A 21,385-nucleotide genomic window follows, 5' to 3' on the forward strand; every position below is an offset into this window, starting at 1 on the left:
TTATATGTTTTAAGTAGACTATTAGCTTTAGCATCCATTATTGCCACTGTATACTGTATTATATTGTTTACAACAAACCCAACAGATATGAGTATATACGCTCTTCTCTTATAAAAGTTAAGGGTTGCAGTCTGTGCTTCCTCTTAGTGCACTTAGGGCTGATGTCTGCAAAGGTCAGTGGCCTTCAGCAAAGGGGGGCCTAGGCCAGGTCCGCCTTCTGAGAGCTGCTGTCATGTAATAAGAGCTTCCTGAGTCCTTATTCCAGAAAAGTGGCTGAGGCTGCTTCTCCTGGACTCTAACTCCTACCCACACTTAGCAAAAGGACCATGTTTAAGGTCCTGGGAAATTCTCTGTATTTTCTACCCCTTCCTGGATTCCTCTCATTTTTTTCTTTTCTGTCCTTACCCTCCCTTGCCTCCTTCTTTACTTTTCTCCTGCTTTATCTCCTTCCCTTTTCTTTCTTTAGTAGACCACTTAACTGATGGCCTACCACCTTCAGGGGATGATAGACAAAAAAGGGTAGAAGCCAGCTATCAAGTGGGACAAAGACATGCCATATTAGCTCTGGGGGAGGAGGCATCTTTAACTCCAAGAAGGTACTGGCAAAATTCTTCCAGAGGAGACAGGACCTAGGCTGAGTTCCACTGGGAAGAGAAGAAGGCCTAGGACAATCTGGCTGGGGAGTGAAATGTCAGGGGTCCAGTTGTGGGAATACACAAGGCCTTAGGAGTTTTCTATGCTATTCCAGATCCCCGAGAGGCAGCTGGGACTGTAGAGGTATTCAGGGACAAGGTGCTCAGCCCAGTACTATCTAAAGTCCCTTCCCCAAAACTTTAGTCCTAAGTGTTGCTCTATGAAAACACATCAGTAATTTATACATTTAAGAAATGTTGCATAATACATCTCTACTTTGTAGATTCACAACACGTGTTCTGTAGAGCCCAAACCAAACCAAACCAATGGACAGCAAGAAGCCCTCTTAACATTGTTTAAGTACAGTTTTCTCCTATTTAATAGCTGTGAGCAGCTGAGGAGCAAGCGTTCCATAAAACACGCTTGGTGTTGGAAGTCCGTGGGAGCCAATGAGGGACTAAGAGTGCAAGGTAGGGGCAGTTGGTTGATGTAAAGGTGTAAAACCTCCCCTGGTGTGTCGGAGAGAGGTGGGCATGGAGTATAAGAAGATGTGTCTACTGAACGCCTCCTGCCAGCATGGATTCCCCTCAGTGTTCCTGGAAGAAACTGCCTGTACTGGTAAAGCCAACAGGGCGAGTTCACATTCCTCAGCACTGAGAACATTTATTGCCTTTGGGTATTAATGAAGGCCAGTGCACAGGCCAAGAGAATGCTTTCGTTGGCCAGAGAAAGGGCTGCATATACATATGCATGCACACATAAACTGGCCATCTATTTTAATCTCTGATCTTCCCTGTTTTCTTTGTTCAGGCAATGCTAGAGAGCATTCTCTAGAGAAAAGCTCGAGCCACACCGCCTTTCAGTGGTCCTGGTGAGCCATCCTTGGCCTCCAGCATGCCCTCCATCCAGTCCCTCTCTTCATGTTACTGTCAGAAGCAAACAAATCATCATGTTATGGCTCTTAAATGCAATTTTCCTCCCTCATCAGGAGATACACTTCAGGGCGTGAGGTACACTTGCTGGTAATTGTCATATGTGATAGTGCATTTTTGGTTTTCAGATGAGAGAAGGATAAGTGAATGTGCAAACAGCTCTAATCCCTAAAAGCCAAAAGAAAATGGAGACAAGAGAATTCCTTTGCCTTTAGTTCCATGGGAGGATTTGGGATACCAAGATGCCATTATTAATCGTGGATACATTTCTAATGGTGTGGGAAGATAATGAGGTTAAAAAGGAAAAGGAAGGGGTGGTAAACAGTGACAAGCTGTCCTGGTTTCATTCTGCTTTCTTGCTATTGTTACGGAATAATGGATAAGATTTCCCTCAGCAGAGCATTTGGAGAGACTCTCTTTCAGGAGGTGAGAGAGGATGGGTAAAGATGAGCAAGGTATTTATCAGCCAGTCTCCTTGACTTTTTCCCCTCGGTATTCCAGAATCCATCTACTTTTGGCAGTTTTCCCTTCAGCACATTGACCCACTACTACCTCTACTTCTCAACCAAGATGCTTGTATCAACATCCTCTCTGACCTCCTGTCCCTACTCTTTCCTCACTTCCACCCATTGTTCCCATGGTATCAATATCAAGGAACGTCTTTGTCCAACTTGGATTAGATCATATCTCTCCTCTGGTAGATGTTCTACTCTAAAGCTTTCATGTGACACCCAGAGTAAAAGCCACACCGTTGTTCTGGTTTACCAGCCCAGCCTGTTGCTGGTTTCCTCTCTCAACTCAATGCCCACCTAGCTCCATCATACTTGAACAGCCCTGAGTCTCTGTGGTCCTCCAGACTGTCCAGTGCTTTTTAGCCTTTTAGGCCTGGCCCCAGAGGTTTGATCTTGACATTGGCAACTCCCTCTTGTCATCTAAAAAGATTTTCTTTTGTTTTCTTAGTATATCAATTTCTTTAAATTTTTTTTATAATCAGGGTGATATACAGAGAGGTTACTGTTACATTCGTAACGTAGTGAGTATATTTCTTTTTGATCATTGTTACCCCTTCCCATGTTTTTTTTTCCCCACTTTCCATCCACTCACCTCCTCCCAAGTTGTAAAGTTCATTTCCAGCATATTGTCTTATAAATATCACTGTTAAACTGGTTCAAACTTTGCCCTTTGTCTTATCATCTTGTTTTCACCCTTTTCTTTCCTGATTCAAATACACAAATAAATGCATATACAATATACCAGTTATCAAAGTCAGATAAAGCAACAAGGGAGGATAAGACCATAAATCGGGGGAGGGGGGAGAAAAAGAGAAAAAAATAGTAAAGAAATAACTTCACATAGTACATTAAAACAACCACAGGATAAATCTCTTTTTTCCCTAGCCTGGAGTTCATTTCATTTAGCCTCATCCTATATGGCCATATGTACATAGCTTTTGAGCTACTGTACTCCTCTGCTAGGAAAATCCTAGGCGCATACTAATTATTACAAATGAGAGAAACTATGGAGCCTATGTTCCTTTGAGTCTGGATTACTTAACTTAGATGATTTTTTTCCAAGTCTTTCCATTTCCTTACAAATGGGAAATGCCATTCATTCTGATGGCAGCACAGAATTCCATTTTGTATAAGTACCACATCTTCTTGACCCAGTCATTTACTGAGGGGCATCTGGATTGGTTCCATATCTTAGTATGGTAAATAATGGTGCAATGAACATGATTGTGTTAACAGCTTTAATATGCCCTTGTTTCTGGACATTTGGTAAATGCCCCAGAGTGGGATTGCTCGGTTATAGGGGAGCTCTGTTTAGGTTTTTTGTTTTTTTTTTTTTGGTGGTTCATGGGGCTTGAACTAGGCCTGGGCACTGTCCCCGAGTTCTTTAGCTCAAGGCTACCACTCTACTCCTGGGCCTGGGCATTGTCTCTGAGCTCTTCAGCTCACAGCTACCACCCTACCCTTGAGCCAAGCCCCACTTCCCCTTTTCTAGAGGTTAATTAAAGATAAGCGTCTCAGGTCCTTTCGTGCCTGGGATGGCTTTGAACCTTGATCCTCAGATCTCAGTCTCCTGAGTAGCAAGGATTATAAGCATAAGCCACTGCACCTGGCTTATGTTTAGTCTTTTGAGGAACTGCCACACTGCTTTCTAGAGTGGTTGAACAAGTTTATACTCCCACCGACAGTGTAGTAGCGATCCCTTCTGGCCACATCTCAGCCAGCATCTGTTGTTAGATTTCTTGACAATGGCCATTCTAACAGGAATGAGGTGGAATCTCGAAGCTGTTTTGATTTGCATTTCTTGAATGGCCAGAGATGTCAAGCATTTCTTCACGTGTTCATTGGCCATTCTTATTTCCTATTCAGAGAAGTATTTTCTTTAAGTTTTTAGCCTATCCTTAATGAGATGGTTGTTTCTTTGTGGATTTGTTTTTGAAAGACATAAGTTTTTGAGCTATAAATACACTTTAGATAAGAGGCCCTTGTCTGTATGTAGTGAAGAGCTCTTCCTATTCTGTGGCCTTTATCTTGCTATGTCCTTTGCCATACAGAAGCTCTGTAGTTTAATGCAGTTCCATTTGTCCAACCTTAGAGAAAGCTTTTCTAACCACATAGGCTAGACATCCATACTCTTTATACTTTCTATTTTAATTCTTAATGTGGCACTCAATATTTGGGTGCTGTGAATTTTAGCATGCAAACACCATAAAAGGACCACTAATGTCTTTGTTCACCTGGGCTGAGTACAACAAGAATATGCATTGAATAAATAAATGGCCCTCCCTCTCTTGCACTGAAGCCCTCTGAAAAGAGAATTCCTTCATCTGTACAATGGAAGCAAGAATACCGATATCACAGAGTAACTGGAAGAAATTGGGAGAAATACATTAGAAAGTAGCAAATGATATAATTCTTGGCAAATACTAGTTACCACTATTGCTCAAGTCAAGTCAGTGTCCTTTTTGGTATAATGGAAATAATACTTGCTTTCCAGGAGTTTTTCAAAGATAAAGTAGAGGACACAATCCAGTAAATGTACAAATATTTGGAACAAAGTTGTTTTTTTTTTTTATGGAAAGCCTCACGAATTTGCGTGTCATCCTTGTGCAGGGGCCATGCTAATCTTCTCTGTATCGTTCCAATTTTAGTATATGTGCTGCCGAAGCGAGCACTTGGAACAAAGTTTTAAACTCCAATAACTCTTTATTCTCTTTAACCATGGTGCAAAGAAGCAATAGTATTGTTTGCTTAAAAACAAATTAGGACACCAAACCAAACCAAACCAAACCTTACTATATTAGTTTCAAGCATGTACAACTTTTTGGCTAAGAATAAGAACTTTGATTAAGAAATACCTCAGAAAGGTAAACTCACAACTGACATAAGAGACAACTACAAAGAGCAGAAGCCACAGTTCCTGAGATTCTTATTGCATTCACAAAATATAAATGGTTAGAGAACTCAAATCACTGCCTGTGCACAGTGTGTTTTCTAGGCTGGTCCTCTAGACCAGTATTATTCAATAGAAACACAATGTGAATCATACAGGCATTTTTAAGTTGGTTAGTAGTCCCATTTGTCAAGTGTAATATGAACCAGCTGATACTAATTTTAATAATATAGCTTATTAAACCCAATATATTCACCCATTATGTCCATCTTGGAAATTTCAGTGTGCTTTACATTGTATATCACATGTCCTGTTTGTCTAGCCATGGCCCAGTGCTCATCAGTTATGTGTGATTGGCCTCACCATATTGGACAGTTGGTTCTGGATTGATAGTCTGCTCCACATTTGAGGTGTTCAGGATTTCTAAACATCTTTTGCTACATGTAGGAATAAAATAAGAGATAACTAATATTTTTTAATATACAATCATTTGTAATGTTCCCAAGTTGACTAATGTTGTATTACAGATAAAGGGAAAAACCTGGTCAACTCTTCCACTGGTGTCAGTATCAGCATCAGTCACAGGTCATGCTCTTGATGTGATAGACATGAAGTTCTTAAGAAGCAGGATTCACAACAAACCACATTCTGTCCTGATTTACTGTAGTTCAGTGAAAGCATTGAGAGATGCCTACTCTGTATAATTTACAAACACTACTTAAGAGTAGGGTGTGCTATTGGAGTTCAAATATAGGCATCTTAAAAATGATCACTAGCCAGGCATGGTGGCTCTCACCTGCAATCCTAGGTACTCAGGAGGCTGAGATCTGAGGATCCCGGTTCAAAGCCAGCCTGGGCACAAAAGAAACTGAGACTCTTATCTACAATTAACCTCTAGAAAAGGGGATGTGGGGCTTGGCTCAAGGGTAGGTTGGTAGAACTTGAGCTGAAGAGCTCAGGGACAGCGCGCAGGCTGAGTTCAAGCCTCATGACTCGCAAAAAATTAAAAAAATTATTTATCATTATTGTGAAGGTGATGTATAGCATGGCTACAGTTATAAAAGTCAGATAAAGATTACATTTAGTTTTGGCCGATGTCACCCCTTCTCTTGCTCCCAATTTTTCCTTCCTGTCTCCACACACAAGTTACATGGCTCATTTTCAAAACAGTGTCTAGTGAGTAACACTGCTACATTTGTTCACCCTTTCAGAATGAAAAGATCCACCATAAAGAACTGGGGTGGCAATTATTCATTAGCTAGGATACACACTAAAGATTACTAATTAATTGGAAAAATTATTTTTAAGACTTTCAGACTATTACAGAAATGCTTTCATCCACTGTGCTCTTCAGACAGACATGTAAAACTATGTTATCTGACACTGTTTGTCTGTCTGACACTATGTGAGTGTGTGTGTGTGTGTCTGTCTGTCTATCAGTCTGTCCATCTGTCTGTCTAACCAGCTTACTTATATGTCTGTCTTTTATCACTCTAGAAGTGATTGGAAGATTACTCATTTAAAATAAAAGTTCAGTTCTCTTATTGTTACTCTACTATTTCAGGGGAAGATTTATGAGATGCTGAATTTCTTCATGGAGGAATAATTGTTTTGCCATGGCCTACTTAGCTAAATAATTTCAATAATAAAATTGTTTCCATTAAAACAAAATCAGACTTGGAAATGGATTAGAACCAAGCATGTTATCAAAAAATGGCCTGGAGAAAACAAATGAATTATTGTAAAGTTGTCCAAATGTCTTATGTCCTCATATGACCCATAAATCTATTATCAGCTTGGTCTTGGACTTTTTCGTGGGCATAGGCTGCGTGGCTTTTATAAAGGACATATATGACAGTATTGGCATCTTTGGAAAGCTGGAGGCATTATGATATTGAGAGGAGAATTTTCTCATGAACAAGCTGGTTCTTTTGAAAGGCTCTAAGTTATGTATTTGAGGCTTGATGTAGAAAACTGGCTTTCATATCAGGAAGGCCTGATTATTATCAAGACAAGAGATTCTGTTTAATGTACTTCAAACTCATTGCAATGTCTACCTTTACTTCATTCTTCCTTTCCCAAGACCCTCCTGGCAGAAGATCAAGTGAAGAACAAGTAAAAGTGGCCTATGGGATACAGTTGGCATACCATAGGCTGTGGGGAATGCCTGTGTTTGTCTTGGCTTGGGGACATGAGGCTTCAGTTCTGCAATTCCCAGGCCTATCTCTGCAGGACTGTGTGGCATCGGCTAGGCCAATAGACAGGATGTGGCATTGAGGCAGTGGCTTTGGATGTTCTGCTACCCTTACCTCCCTACTCACCACTTCTTTTTTTTTTTTTTACCACCACACCTAAGAACCCCAAACTGTTCTGGTCACAGCTACTTCCCTTGCTAGGAAGACAAAGGAGGGGAAGACTTTCTGCCTTGTTCATCACTGAGGAAATCCACTCTTACTGGTTTCACCACTAAGAGGAATAGTTAAATGTTACTATGTTCAATTTTCCAGACTCTGACATTTAGAATCTTTCCATTATTATTTACTGTTGGTAGGAGAAGAGTGTGGAAAAACTTACCCAAGATTTACTAGCACACAAAGCGTTCAGTCAAGTAGGAGCCCAGAGTCTTCAAAAAGGTGGTATATCAGTTCTGATAGGCAGTGTGATAAACCAGTTCAGATGCTGAGTGCAACTCAGAAACAGACACTGGTGCTACAGACTAGAGGAGTGGCACAGGCTCCCAGGTTAACTCTCATCACTGTGCAATTGGAAAAAGCTTTGGTCTTAACTGGTGTGCACCAAAAAGAAAAGGAAACCTTGAAATATGACTATTTATTGTTACCAAACTTGCTTACAGTAAGACTAGTCAAACCTCAGAGAATATTTTTCAAAATTAACTTCCTATTTTCAAATGAAGTTTTGAAAAAGTCAATCTTAATAATAAACAATGAAGGGAATGGGAGGAAAAAAGGTAAAGAATGCTTAGTGTTCAAGTCAACCTCCACCAAACCAATTTGTATCTGGAGGAAGCCATGGTAGACTTGGGAGCTCTCCTTATTTTTTTAAGTTTTTGCCAATCTGGGCTTGAGATCAGGGCCTGAGCACTGTCCTTAGACTTTACGAAGGCTAGAGCTCTACCACTTGAGCCTCAGCACCACTTTCGGCTTTTTTCTATGTATGTGGTACTGAGGAATCGAACCCTGGTCTTCGTGCATGCTAGGCAAGCACTCTACCACTAGGCTAAACTCCTGGCCCTGGGAGCTCTCCTTATTAAAAGACAGAAAATGGGGCCAGGAGTTTGGCCTAGTGGTTAAAGTGCTTGCCTAGCATGCATGAAGACCCGGGTTCGATTCCTCGGTACCACATACATAGAAAAAAGCCGGAAATGGTGCTGAGGCTCAAGTGGTAGAGCTCTAGCCTTGAGAAAGTCCAAGGACAGTGTTCAGGCCCTGAGCTCAAGCCCAGGACTGGCAAAAAAAAAAAAAGACAGAAAATATGTAAGGAATCACTTTGCTCATTATGAAAATGCAGCTGCATATGAAGTGGGTGTTATAAAAGTTTACAAATAGCTGTGCCCTTTTTTTTTTTTTTAAAAAAAAGTCATAGTCCTTAGGACAAGGAAACCACCTGAGCTACATGTAGAAGAGGAGCAGAAAGAGGGGGAAGAGGAGGAGGAGGAGGAGCAGAAGGAGGAGGAGGAGGAGGAGGAGGAGGAGGAGGAGGAGAAGGAGAAGAAGAAGAAGAAGAAGAAGAAGAAGAAGAAGAAGAAGAAGAAGAAGAAGAAGAAGAAGAAGAAGAAGCAGCAGCAGCAGCAGCAGAAGCAGAAGCGGAAGTAGCAGAAGCAGCAGCAGCAGCAGCAGCAATGACAGCAGGAGAAGAAGCAGTGGCAGAAAGATAAGCCAGACAATGCACACTGATTAGGAGAGTAGGAGAAGGCCTTGGAAGAAATGAGACTTCAGCTCCATATACTTGAAGAATCTGATGAGACTAAGTCTAGGAGGCAGGGCCAGGAGTGGGTGTGGTTGCTCTCCCACTCTTTTCTTAAGCTCCACTTTGTGTCTGCTCTCCTTCTTTTTCCATTTGGTCTTTACATGGTCTGTTCCTTCCTGCTTGCAGTCCATTCCCTCTTCACCGGGAAAGTCCATCCTTCAGGTTATAGATAGGTGGGCAGGGTATAAAAATAGAAAGTACAACCAGAAGGCTGGTGGCTCATGCCTGTAATCCTAGCTACTCAGGAGGCTAAGATCTAAGGATTTGCGGTTTGAAGCAAGTCTGCACAGAAAAGTTTGTAGGACTCTTATCTCCGATAAACTACGCAGAAAAAGCTAGAAATGGTGCTGTGGCTCAAGTGGTAAAGTGATTGCCTTGAGCAAAAGAAGCTCAGGGACAGCACCTATGCTCTGAGTTTAAGCCACAGGACTGGCCAAAAAGAAAAAAAAAAAAAGAACATACTCATGGGAAAAGAGAGGAGGAAAGAAAAGGAAGTGATTGGGTAGTAAGGAACAGCTTTGCCTTCCAAAACTGAGATTGGTCATTCCTCAAGGGATCAAACCTGATATCCACTGTTTGCCTCTCCTTTTTGGCCTGGGTGGATACTCAAGAAGGAGCAATCACTGTAGGCTAATGGTTCCATTTCCACTAGCATGTTTTGGCACCTTGAACACTGCAGCACTGGGGACTTTCCTGAACCTTTTCTTTCTTATATGTGAGAGGAGGGTGATGATGTGGAACAAGTGTGAAACTAGACCTGGGAGGGCTCTTCAATCTCTCTAGACGTCAATCTCCTTACTTCTAAAAGGATGGTACTGGGATTAAGAGGAATTACCAGCCAGTCCATTTTGGAGTTGAGATAAGGTGGTACTCTTGGAAATTCTGAGAACACGAATGTATGTGGATGGTCTATAGTAGATTAGCTCTTCCCCACACCATGAATTCTCGAAGTGTATCTCCTAGACCAGGTTTTGCCATCTATAGTTCAACCTAATATTTTCAGGCCAGAACAGAACTTCTGCCAATCTGGTTTAGGATGATTTTCATTTGAGGCCTGTCACAGAGTTATTGAATGTCCTTTGAGATGATGCGTTTCTGTGTCATCAATTGAAGGTATAGGTTCACAGAAGACAAGTGACCAGATGTAATTATCAAATTCGGAAAAAGTAGCAAACTTCCTAAAATATGAGGCACTCTTGTAAAACTCCAACCCTAAAGCTAAGCCCTACTTCCCTCATTCCACATTCTTTTTAGAAAGAAAAAAAATTACATCAGAGAACTTGAACAGGGCTACTTTACTATCTAGTCCTGTCCAGTCTGTAACATTTATTTCCCCCTTGTTTGCTATTTGCAACTTGATACCAGGGCTTGACCTGTTGTTGCAGCTGCTTGGGAGATGAGGCAATTGGAAGCTGAAAGTCCTGAGAGAGCTACGAGATGATGATGCTGGAGGAGGATTGGGTGTGAGTGTAAACGTATGTGTGTGGAAAATAGCATGTGAAGATTGGAAGGGGGAGGGCAGACAAGAGTGAGGACTCAGACATATCACTTATCTTCACATTCAAAGACTTATCCTACTATGGAAGGAAGTTGGAACAAGGCAAAAATAATCTCAAGACAGTATAATTTTGTAGCATCAACTTTAGGCTTTATGGCTATAGAAAAAGTTCATCTTGCAGGATTTGGGCACTGTTTGGTTATTGTTGTAGATAGAGGGTATTTTGAATTTGTTCTTTCTAAATTCAGGAAAGTAAGCCAAGCATTCTAAGTACTCATCTCCTGCTTCCAATGAGACAGCAAAGGAAAGATTTCCAAGAGTTGAGAACCAAGTAAACACTACTGAGAATGGAAACATCCAAGGAGAGGCCTTGCCAAAATAAATGACACCCTCTAGGAATAGTTCCCATAATTTATTTTTTTTTCCTTTTTCTTAAATGACCCACTTCTTACAAAAGTTTATAAGTGGTCAAGAGTTGTGGCCTGCAAATCAGACTTTCACTCCAGATCTGTTGGGGCCTCACAGCTTGGTGTTAGACACTGATAGGAGGTCTGAAGATCTCATCCATTGTATAAGAAAATATTCCTTCTGAAGACCAACGTGACTCTTCATTAATACTGAGAAGAACATAAGAAAAGAATTCTGATTTATAAGCGAGTGTAATAGAGGGAATGATTATGGCTGAAGTACACAACATGTATGTGGAAATGGCATGATAAAACAAACCCTTGTGGGGTACAATATAATATATAACAGTAAAACGGAAAGTAAAATATGAAGTAATTTTGAGTTTTCCATACATACTGAGATATAAACTGAAATTCCCTGAAAGCAAGGATACCAGTTCCCACCTAGTGAATGATTCATTCATACTTAAAATTTTGTGGAATGAGACCTTATTCTGATAGAGGCCACAGGCCCCCCCACCCCCCCACCCCCCACTACCTCCGAGGGTCTGGTAGGACCTCCTGATCTCTTTCCTTAGAATGTTCACTCCTAGCTTCCCTGTTCCTCTCATGGGAAACAGACATCATCTTTCAAAGAGTAGTTTCAGTGCTGAAGGATGTGACACCCCAGGCTCAAGGGTTAATCTCCTCCCACCCCAATCTGCCTGATTTCTTGCTTATGTACATTGATTTCTATGATGAAGTACTGACTCAAATTTGCCTATAGCTTAGAACTGTCCTTGGGGTAGAGCCATCTCCTTCCTGAACAGATCAGCATAAGGGAGAGGCATGTAGGATTCCAAGGCTCCACACTGAAGGAAGAATTACTTCTCGAGGCTCTGATCCTGTATTTTGCACAACCCCTGAATCTCCTTGGAGTTTCTTTCCTAGGTGCCTTATCTGATCCTTACCTGTTCCTGCCCATCTGTTATTAATATTGCCAACTTGATCAGCTGAAACTAAAACAACATCTAAGCTGGGTGCCACTGGCTCACACCTGTAATCCTAGGTAGCTAGATCTCAGGAAGCTGAGATCTGAGTATCGTGGTTCAAAGCCAGCCGGGGCAGGAAAGTCTGTGAGACTCGTCTCTAATAACTACCAAAAAGCCAGAAGTGGAGCTGTAGCTCAAGTGGTAGAGAGCTAGATTTGAGCAAAAAAGTTCAGAGATGTTACCCAGGCCCTAGTTCAGGCTCCAGGACCAGCATCAACAACAACAATAAAGCCAAAACCAAAGCCAATTAACAACTGCCTCTGCTAACCCAAAGCAGTTCTTTCTGTGAACAGCAACATACTCAACTCTGTCACGTAGGCCAACATCCTTCTCTCTCATCCTTTACACTCAGAAGACAGGAATCAAGTCAGTGCCTGTTTCCTCAACACCTCTTACCTTCAGATTCCATCCTCCTCAGGTCATTTTTTTTTTCCTGCCACATATCCACACCATAGCTTGTGTCAACTATCTAAACCACCAATCTAACCATTCCCTTCATATACATGCAATACACGAGCACAGTTCCCGCCATTGATTCCAAGCCTGCTCTTAGCTCTGTTCAAAAGCCTTTCACACCAGTCATTGCCTGGAGACTTGCCTGTTTGTCTCTGCTCCTTAGTCACTGCTGAATGCCCAGTACTAACCTAAGTCTCTGCTCACAGAAGATGCTCAACAAGTATTTGCTTGTTGAACTCTCAGTGAAGTTCAGCAATCCCCTACCTGGACATTCAAGTCCAAAAGTTATGAATTCATGCCTTGGATCTGCCTCTTACACAGTCGTGCCCTTGGAAAGGTTAATACCCTTTCTAGAGCTTTTGTTTCTGCCCTATAAAACAGAGATATAGTTACCTCCACTTATAGTGAGTGAGCTTGTGCTTCAGTAACCATTGGCAACTCATAAAATGCTCAGCTCAGCACTCTTGGTGCATGCCACACATGGAATCCAGGAAACTAGCATAAAATTCTACTTGAATGGGCATCCCTACTGCCCAATCTAGAAATGGATTCTTAATAGTAATGCAACAGATGCTTATTTCAAGGAAAGAAGCCATGGTAAGCCTTAGAAATTGACAATGAAGGAAGTAAAAAGAAAGGAACAAAGGAAGAAAAGAAGAAAGGAAGAAAGGAAGGAAGAAAGTGGAAAAGAAGATGAGAATTCATGGTATGTGGAAGAGGGAAAGGAAAGAAGGAAACAGGACACTTTCTCTGACATCTATTTATGCTACAGGAAGCCTATCTGCTTTGGAAGAACCAACTTCAGTCCCCTGGAAGACAACCTGCTCAGGATAGTTAGTGATTGCACAGGGGCTTGGTACCCATGTGACCAGTGTCACTCCTTATTGGAAACAGCTGCAGAATGCAGCCCTGAGGCCTGAGCTCTCTCCAAGAGGATTTCTCAACCTCTGGAGCGGTGCTTCAGATGAATTTCAAACATTGTTTATGTGCATATGTGTGTGTGTGTGTGTGTGTGTGTGTGTGTGTGTGTGTGTGTGAGTGTGTGTGTGTGTGTGTGTGTGTGTGTGTGTGTGTGTGTGTGTGATTGCAAGGACTTTCAGTCTTGCCAAAAGGGTTCAGAGTGTGCCTTGGTATTCTGTGCGCAGATAGTAATGGAATGTACCAGTCTTTTGAAGCCAGATCTAAGAGCAGCCAAGTACCTAAAAACAAAAAAAGAAGTCCAGTGCTAGTGGACCATGTACAAGCACGTTCATGCTGGAGTAAAAGACTGATGAAGGCTTAGGCTGTTGATAGATTAAATCCTACTCAGAAAAGATGGAGAGTTATATATAGTTTGTCTTTTCCATCTTCTGTACCCAAATAATTAGAACAACAGCAGCCAGGTCCAGGTTAACCATGTGTCTTGGGAGGAGAGATGCTGTGGAGAGGTGCAGGAGATTGTGATCAAACACCTCTCTTATACCTATGAGGCTTCTAGGGTTTCTAGAGGAATGTGGAGACTTGGCTTTACATTTTATCAGGGAGAAATGAAGATGCTGCTGCCAGTGTGGAAAATAGGGACTTGGACCAGCTCAATAGTTCTTAGTTTTGGGCACCCATTAAACTCAGTGGAAGAGATGTAAAATCTGAAGGTCAGACAGGGGCATGGTGGCTAGCACGTGTGATCTCAGGTGTTCAATCCCAAGATTGAACCCTAGTACCATGAATAGATAAAATACACGATTAAATAAATAAATTCCAATTCACAAACATATTACACAATGAAATACACTTTTGGGCTAGAACTTAGGCACTGATGCTTTAAAGCCAGGCTAAAAATCACTGAAATTCATGAACTCTGTTATCTGGATTCCCTTAGCTTTTAGTCTTTGAAATCAGTAATATAAGTAGAACAGAGTCACTGACTAGGGCTTAGTATTTATTTAAACGAGACTAATGATTCCTTGATGGCTTCAGTAGGTAACCTATGGAAGAATGCAGGAGAACAGTGACTTCGGTGATCCACTCACTATGTATAGAAAAGTTGACTTGGAATCCCAGGCTCTCAGAGTGAGAGGAAGCCTGAAGGTCCTGTAGTCTGGTCTATCTCAGAGTCTCACAGTGTGGTCCTCAGAACAGTAGCACCAGCATCACAGTGCCTGCTAAGTAAAGTATTAATCCCCAGGCCTGACCTGCACCCCTAAATCAGAAACTCTCAGGGTGGCAACCAGCAATTTACACTGTAACAAACCTGGGTAATTCAGCTGTTCCAGCCTAAGAATCACTGGTTTGCTACTTAAACCCAAACCGTACTCTGCCCCATTGGTAGCTTCTTTGACCACTATGCAGTCATATTTATTACTGGACTTTAAACTACAGTGCAAACTGTTTAGCTGTTAAAAGTCACGTTCACCAGCTACTGAAGATCAACTGCCTTAGAGCATCTACTCATACCTTACTCCTTGAATACTGTGATGTAATGGAAAAGCAGATTGCAAATGGGATGTGTAACTGACAGAAATGAACAACTAATAAGGCTCTCATGGTCCCTTTACATTTTCTTTCTTTCTTTCTTTTTTTTGGTAAGGGCCCCAATTTTATTCTTTTTTAAATAAATTTTTATTGTAATTAATAGAAGGGCTACATTATATTCACCAGATAGAAGATGCATTACTTCACATACATTGATACCCTTTCTCATGTCTTGGTCCCCATTTCTCCCCCCAACCCCCATCCGATTTCAAATAACCAAATACGCATATATCCAATATATCAGATAACAAGGTGAAATACTGTAACTATATGAGATAGTCAAGGGACAGCAAAAGAGATGAGACTTAACATAGTACATGAAGGACAACAATTACTCATTACATGACTCTTGTTTGTATATCCTGGAGGTCCTTTCATTTAGCATTATACTATATGGCCTTATGTATCTAGGTTTTGTTCTATTGTCCTTTACATTTTCTTTCTCAGATCAAACATTCTAAAATCCTTCAAACATTTGTCTCTAAAAGATGAGCAAATTTTCTGAATTCAAAGAGTGGCCTAGTTGTGTAGGACACTTTGGGGCTCATAGGATCTCTCTTTATACATTCTGCTTAAAAGCATGGATCTGGCCAGCAAATGTTTACAGGGGTACCATGGAGATGACAAACAATATTCCACCCTAACAGAAGTTCATTAAGTAGAGAGGTTGGGAAAGACATTTTGAGAAAACAAACTAGAATGCGTAAAGGTTCTCAGATACAAGAGTGGCTGACATTTTCAGGGCGTGGCTATTATTTAATTGATCCAAGCCTATTGGGAGCTAACAAGGAATACTAATAGTTATAATCTTAACTACTCAGGGGGCTGAGATCTAAGGGTTGCTGTTCAAAATCAGCCCTGGCAGAAAGGCTGAGACTTATCTTTAATTAACCACCAGGAAGCTGGAAGTGGAGCTACGATTTGAATAGTAGAGATCCATCCTTGAGTGAAAATGCTAAGCAAGAAAGAGTGTAAAATCCTGAGTTTCAGCCTCAGAAGTGGCTCAAAGGAGGAGAAGAAGAAAAAGAGGAGGAAGAGGAGGAAGAAGAGGAGGAGGAAAAAGAAGAGGAAGAGGAGGAAGAGGAGGAGGAAAAAAAGGAAGAAGTGGGAGAAGAGGAAGAAGAAAAGGAAGATAGATTTTTCTAGGCCAAGCTAAGAAATTTGAGCTTTTTCTTACTTTTTTCTAGTTGGAAGCCAAGAAGGGTGTGCTAAGATGGGTGTTTTAGAAAGGCACTGCAGCAGCAGCAAGTTATTTACTGGCTACAGAAGGAGACATATAGTTAACAAACTTTTACTATTTTAAATTTAGACAGATTACTCATTTACTACTGAAGTATTTTTTGGGGGTGGGGGAGGGTACTGTTTCATTCATGTTGGTGCTAGTCAATTCTGATGGTGCCCCAGGAACAACTATGAGTTCAGCCCAGGCATAAAGAGGATGACACGTGACAGCAGATGGGAGGGAGCCCTGTCTCTTGTTTTTCCTGACCTGGAGCCTGGTTAGCTCTCAGGAGGTGGGTGCCAGTGCCAGGGAAGGGTGGCTCTGAGCTCAGGCTTTCTCATTCTCCTGCTCTGTGGTGGGACTGGAAGGCAGTCAGCCTTTCAGCAGTCGCTGAGGCTCTGTTGGTGGGCTGTGCCTGCATTCCCAGGTACCAGTGTGGGTTTTTTTTTGGGGTGGGGGTGGGGAAGGGAACTGACAGGAACTGAGGAGGAAGAATTGCCAGGTTTCTGCAAGGTCAACATGTGTTTGAAGCAAAGTGAGAATGCAATTAGGTGATTATTGTTATTGTTTTGTTTCAAAGGAAATACTCAGAACCTGTGACTCTTGTTCACGAGCACGTGGCTGGATGTGGTCATTTTGAGTTTACGGAAAATGTGGTCAGTCCCATAAATCAGTGCAGAGGAATTCTTTCAGTCATCACTATGTAAGGAGAGTGAGTCTCCTCTGCAAAACAAAACAGTTCAGGCATGTGTTCCAAGCTGCAATGTAGTCCTTTAGTTGGTGATTGTCCTTGTGTTGCTCCACCAGTCTGTGGCTGTCCCCCTGACTACAAGGATACAATTCTCTCAATCTATTTCTCTCATACAGCTTGCAATTTCAACAGGATTTTAATGAAATTCTGTTTAGAAGTAAACTGGGCAGTATTAATTGGAGATCATGCCAAGAATATGTTGAAATGCATTGCAATTCTTAGAACTCCTGTACTTCGAGTCTACTACTTGTGTGATTGAAAGCCAATATCCAAGGTGATGTTATTTCTCTAAAGCACTCGGAACATCTTCAAATGCTAGTGCAATGTCCACGCGGCATTAGTAATTGTGATATTTAATTTAGCTGTGACTCATTAAAGAAAATTCCACCAGTTTTGATTCCATTGTTCTTGGATTTCTACAATCAGCCCTGGGCTCTAAACAATGAATAAAGGGTAAATCTTTCCTCTTTTCAACACACTTCCCATTTCTTAGGTTAACCCAGTTTATGACTTTATTTCTGCCAAACTGATCAGTGAGGAATGGAATGTGAATATGTTTTAATGGAGATGTTTTTCAGTTGCTGACCAACAACAAAAAATAATACTAGAAAAAAAGAAAAAGGATGCTCTATTGTACAGGCATATTCTGCCATAAAAACACTAAGGAGGACTGCCTCCTTAGGTGTCTTCGTGTTATTTTTCTTAATCTGTTAGACGAGTCTTATGAATGATACAAAAACTTCATTTTCCAAAACCAGATGTACAACTTACAAAACCAAACATCTCCTTGAGTACTAAATTTCTGGCCTATGCTCAGTTTTGTTACCAGTGGAGTTTTCACTTTTAAATGTGCTGAAGAAGTTGCTTCTTGTTGGCTTTCATAGGAAAGATATCCATTCTTGTGCACCAGAAGGACCAAGTTGACCTAACATTTAGCTGATCTTGTTTCACTGTGTATCAGCTTGCCTTTTTTTTTTTTTTTGCCACAATTTGGAGCAAGAAGAGAGCTAGCTGGGCTGAAGATTGCAGAAGATAAGAAGCTTTAGGTCCAATTCCTTCAGCCCAAACTACCCAATGTCACTAAGTCAAAGGGAGTAGAGCAATTGGGGTCAGTCTACTAGGCTCTAATCTAATGTGCATTAGTGGTATCACAGCAGGCAGATATGGCCCGTCTGACCCATACCAGTAGTGGGTCACACGCATCTTTACATGGATTCTTCACAGAGAGGGGGAAAACGCACAACACTCATGATCTCTTATGGACTGAGAGTTACACATTCAGTAGTGGCCACATGTTTCACAGATATTAACTATTAGTCAAACGACAATCTAGCAATTGACATCAACTTCATAAAGATGAAGTGTACAGAGGTTATTCAAACTCAGGGCTGCCTGCTTTGAAAAGACTTCTAAATCAGACACTTTTTTTTGGTACATAGGCCTAATTTGTAAGAAAGTGGATGGAAATAATGAGTGATGGTTGTCCTTAATGTACTATGTTATCTCTCATCTCTTTTGCCATCCCTTGGTTATCTCATATTGTTACAATATTTCACCTTGTTATCTGATATATTTTATATTGTGCTTAATTGGTTATTTGAAATTGGATAGGGAAATCAAGATAAGCGGGGGAAGGGTGGAAGGGAAATGGGGACCATGTCATATGAAAGGGTATCAATGTTTATGAAGTTATGCACCTTCTATCTGGTGAATATAATGTAACCCTTCTATTAATCACAATTTAAAAAAAAGAAAAAGAAGGTGGATGGAAGACAGGTTGACAGGTTTCTGGTTGTTGGAGGGAAATCTGGTCCCAAGCCTGGTTCTGTGTGAATTGTGGAAGTGAAACCACCTCTCCAAGAGATAATAACAAACGTGTGATTTCAAGAAAAGTGAGGTTGTTACTTTCTGAACAGGAACCTCTGACCATTTCCTCACTTATAAAACAAAGACATGGTATGGATGGTTTCCCAGGACTCTGCGAGCCGCCCCACTTGTATAACTCGTCTTATGTGGAGATGCTCCAAAACTTAGCCTAGATGATTCTAGTTAAAACCACACCCGGGGTGGAAGTGCCCCTTTAGGTTCTGAATTGTTGAGCTCAACACTTGCTGGCAGATGGCAGGAGTTCACTGTGGCATTTAGTTCCTTATCTGGTTTTGTGGGTTGGCACCTGTGCCTTCCCACTGGCCAAAGTGGCTGGAGACCAACGGCGTTCCCCATGGTTCTGCCTGAAGGATGAGCCAGTCACGCCCCACCTCAACGTCTCAAAAGTTTAACCCAACACATTCACATTCAAATATCTGTGAAAATCCTTTGTGTGCATGAGCAATAGCAAATCTTACCGTGTCTCCTGGTTGTGGCCTCATTACTGATACACGATCATATCCTTTTCTTAGTAAGACCCATAAGGCATCGAGTTTTCCCTGAAATAAAACAAATACATGAAGATCATGAATGCCTATCAGTGGCACATGCATACCAATGACTCGTGGACACACAAAATTCTGCTCTTCTCCCATCATGAGAACAGCAAAACTCTGGCAACATGGTTGTGGTAGCATGTGTGACTCTCCATTCCTAAATGAAAAATTCAGGCTTTGGGAACGTGGTGAAGAGACACATATGAAGAAGATTCTAATGCTTGTGAAGGAGATATCCTGACCTAAAGGTACCTCAAAGTTGCCAACAAAGTCCACTCAGGGTCTTAGCTTTCACCTTTATCACATTCCTAGGGCTAACTTAACACCAAGTCATTGCTTTCCCTTTTCACTGATGTTTCTCCTTCCTGCTTGGTACCAAAGATCACAGGGGAAAGCAATAGCGACAGTTTCAGGAGAGTGCAAAAATTCCTTTCTTCTTTGACATGGGATGACCCCTGGAATACAGGGGCTAGGCTCACTCACCAGCCATAACTTGCTTTGGCTCTGGAGACAAAAGTCCAGAAACCACAGATTCCCCACATTAAGACCATTCTGGAGACTGTGTGACTGACTGAGTCTAAGAAGCACAAATGTGTCCGGGTTAAGGTTTTCAAAATTTATGATAAAGTGGACTCCTAAAAGCGGCTCCCTGAAACTTCTGAATATTTTGCCTCACAAACCAAAAAGGACTTAGGAAATGTGATTAAGGACCTTGAGATGAAGAAAATAGCCCAGACTACCAAAGGAGCCCAATATCATCTTATAAATCCTTCATAGAGAGAGATGGAGGAGTGAGGGTCAGAGAAGCTATGTGAAGACAGGGAGAGGCAGGGCAATTTGGTGGAACGATTTTCCTCATAAAGGTCTTCTGGTTGGAAATGCAGAACCTTCAGATTAGGGTTTCTATATTGTGTGCTGAAACTTTCAGTACTTCTGAGATCAGTTTCATGATCTAGGACTAGAATTTATACAGAATGGAACAGCATGGCATTATATAGCATAGAAATAATGGATTAGGATTCATTGTACATGGGTAAGGTAAATATTATTTTGTAAAAATTTTGTTTCAGTGCTCTGTATATGAATATGTGTGTATATGTAAGGAATGTATCTTGAATTAAAATGTAAAATGAATTTCCCACAGTGGTGTTAGGCATGTTTGAATATGTTGATGTGGCAGAGGACATTTAGATAGTTCAAGTTTCTCAACACAAAACATTGGCAGCAGTCACACTGACTTAGCAGCCATTGCCAGGATGTTGTCAAATGATTCTCTAGTGCCTTACACACCTCTAAAATAACTGTACCCTTGAACCTTTGTCAACCGTTGCTTGAGTTCCTGTGGGTTAGTTAAACTTTATCTTTCTAAGTGTAATGTTTCCTATCTCTGCTGGCAAGGCATTTACAAAAACCTCTCAAAATATTTTGAAATGACTGTAGACTGTTGGACAGAGCCACTGCTGGGTTCAGCCTGGTTTTCTGCGTTAAACAATTTCCATCATCAGCTAAATTTCTTTGAAGGCTTCTTGGGATAAGTGTTTATAGTTCAGGGTATAGCCAGGTGGATTTCTTGGATGAATGCCTTCCTTTTCTTGCCATTTTTTTTCTTAGATGGAGAAGGAGGGACTCTGTATTTGGCTTGGGAAGTCAGCCCACCCACAGCGTTGTGTCTATGTGCTAATCCCTCAACTCCTTGACAAACTAGAAGCACATGAGGCTGAAAGGAGAAAACTTTGCTGTTAAGAAAGTGCGTTAATTAACTCAGAGAAATGTAAAGTTATATGTATAAAAAATGAACAGAAACAACCTATTTTCTTAAGTCTGCCTCCCCTTTCCAAAAATTTTTTTTGGTGGATTTTGTTATACTATACTCGTTTACGTATAATGTACTTCAGTCAGAGTCAATCCTCCATTCTCATTTTTTTTTTTTTGCCAGTCCTGGGCTTGAGCTCAGGCCTGGAGACTGTCCTTGGACTTTCTCAAGGCTAGTACTCTACCACTTGAGCCTCAGCACCACTTCTGGCTTTTTTCTATGTATGTGGTACCGAGGAATCGAACCCAGGTCTTCGTGCATGCTAGGCAAGCACTCTACCACTAGGCCAAACTCCCGGACCCCTCCATTCTCATTTTTA

General features: G+C 41.3%; 1 protein-coding gene and 1 non-coding gene across 2 annotated transcripts in view; both read right to left on the bottom strand.

Annotated features, from left to right (window-relative positions):
• Antxr1 (ANTXR cell adhesion molecule 1) overlaps positions 1-21,385 on the bottom strand; it is a 200,913-nt gene that overhangs the window by 36,845 nt on the left and 142,683 nt on the right. The window contains exon 17 of the mRNA XM_090336766.1: positions 19,176-19,256. Coding sequence (XP_090192892.1) covers positions 19,176-19,256 — 81 coding nt within the window. The remainder of the gene's footprint in view (positions 1-19,175; positions 19,257-21,385) is intronic.
• On the bottom strand, positions 4,643-4,749 carry LOC150060635 (U6 spliceosomal RNA). The gene has a single exon (XR_016536335.1). It is a non-coding gene; the product is annotated as a U6 spliceosomal RNA (small nuclear RNA).

The sequence above is a fragment of the Megascapheus bottae genome, chromosome 7, assembly GCF_031878675.1.
Source record: "Megascapheus bottae isolate mThoBot1 chromosome 7, mThoBot2.hap1, whole genome shotgun sequence".
NCBI lineage: Eukaryota > Metazoa > Chordata > Mammalia > Rodentia > Geomyidae > Megascapheus > Megascapheus bottae.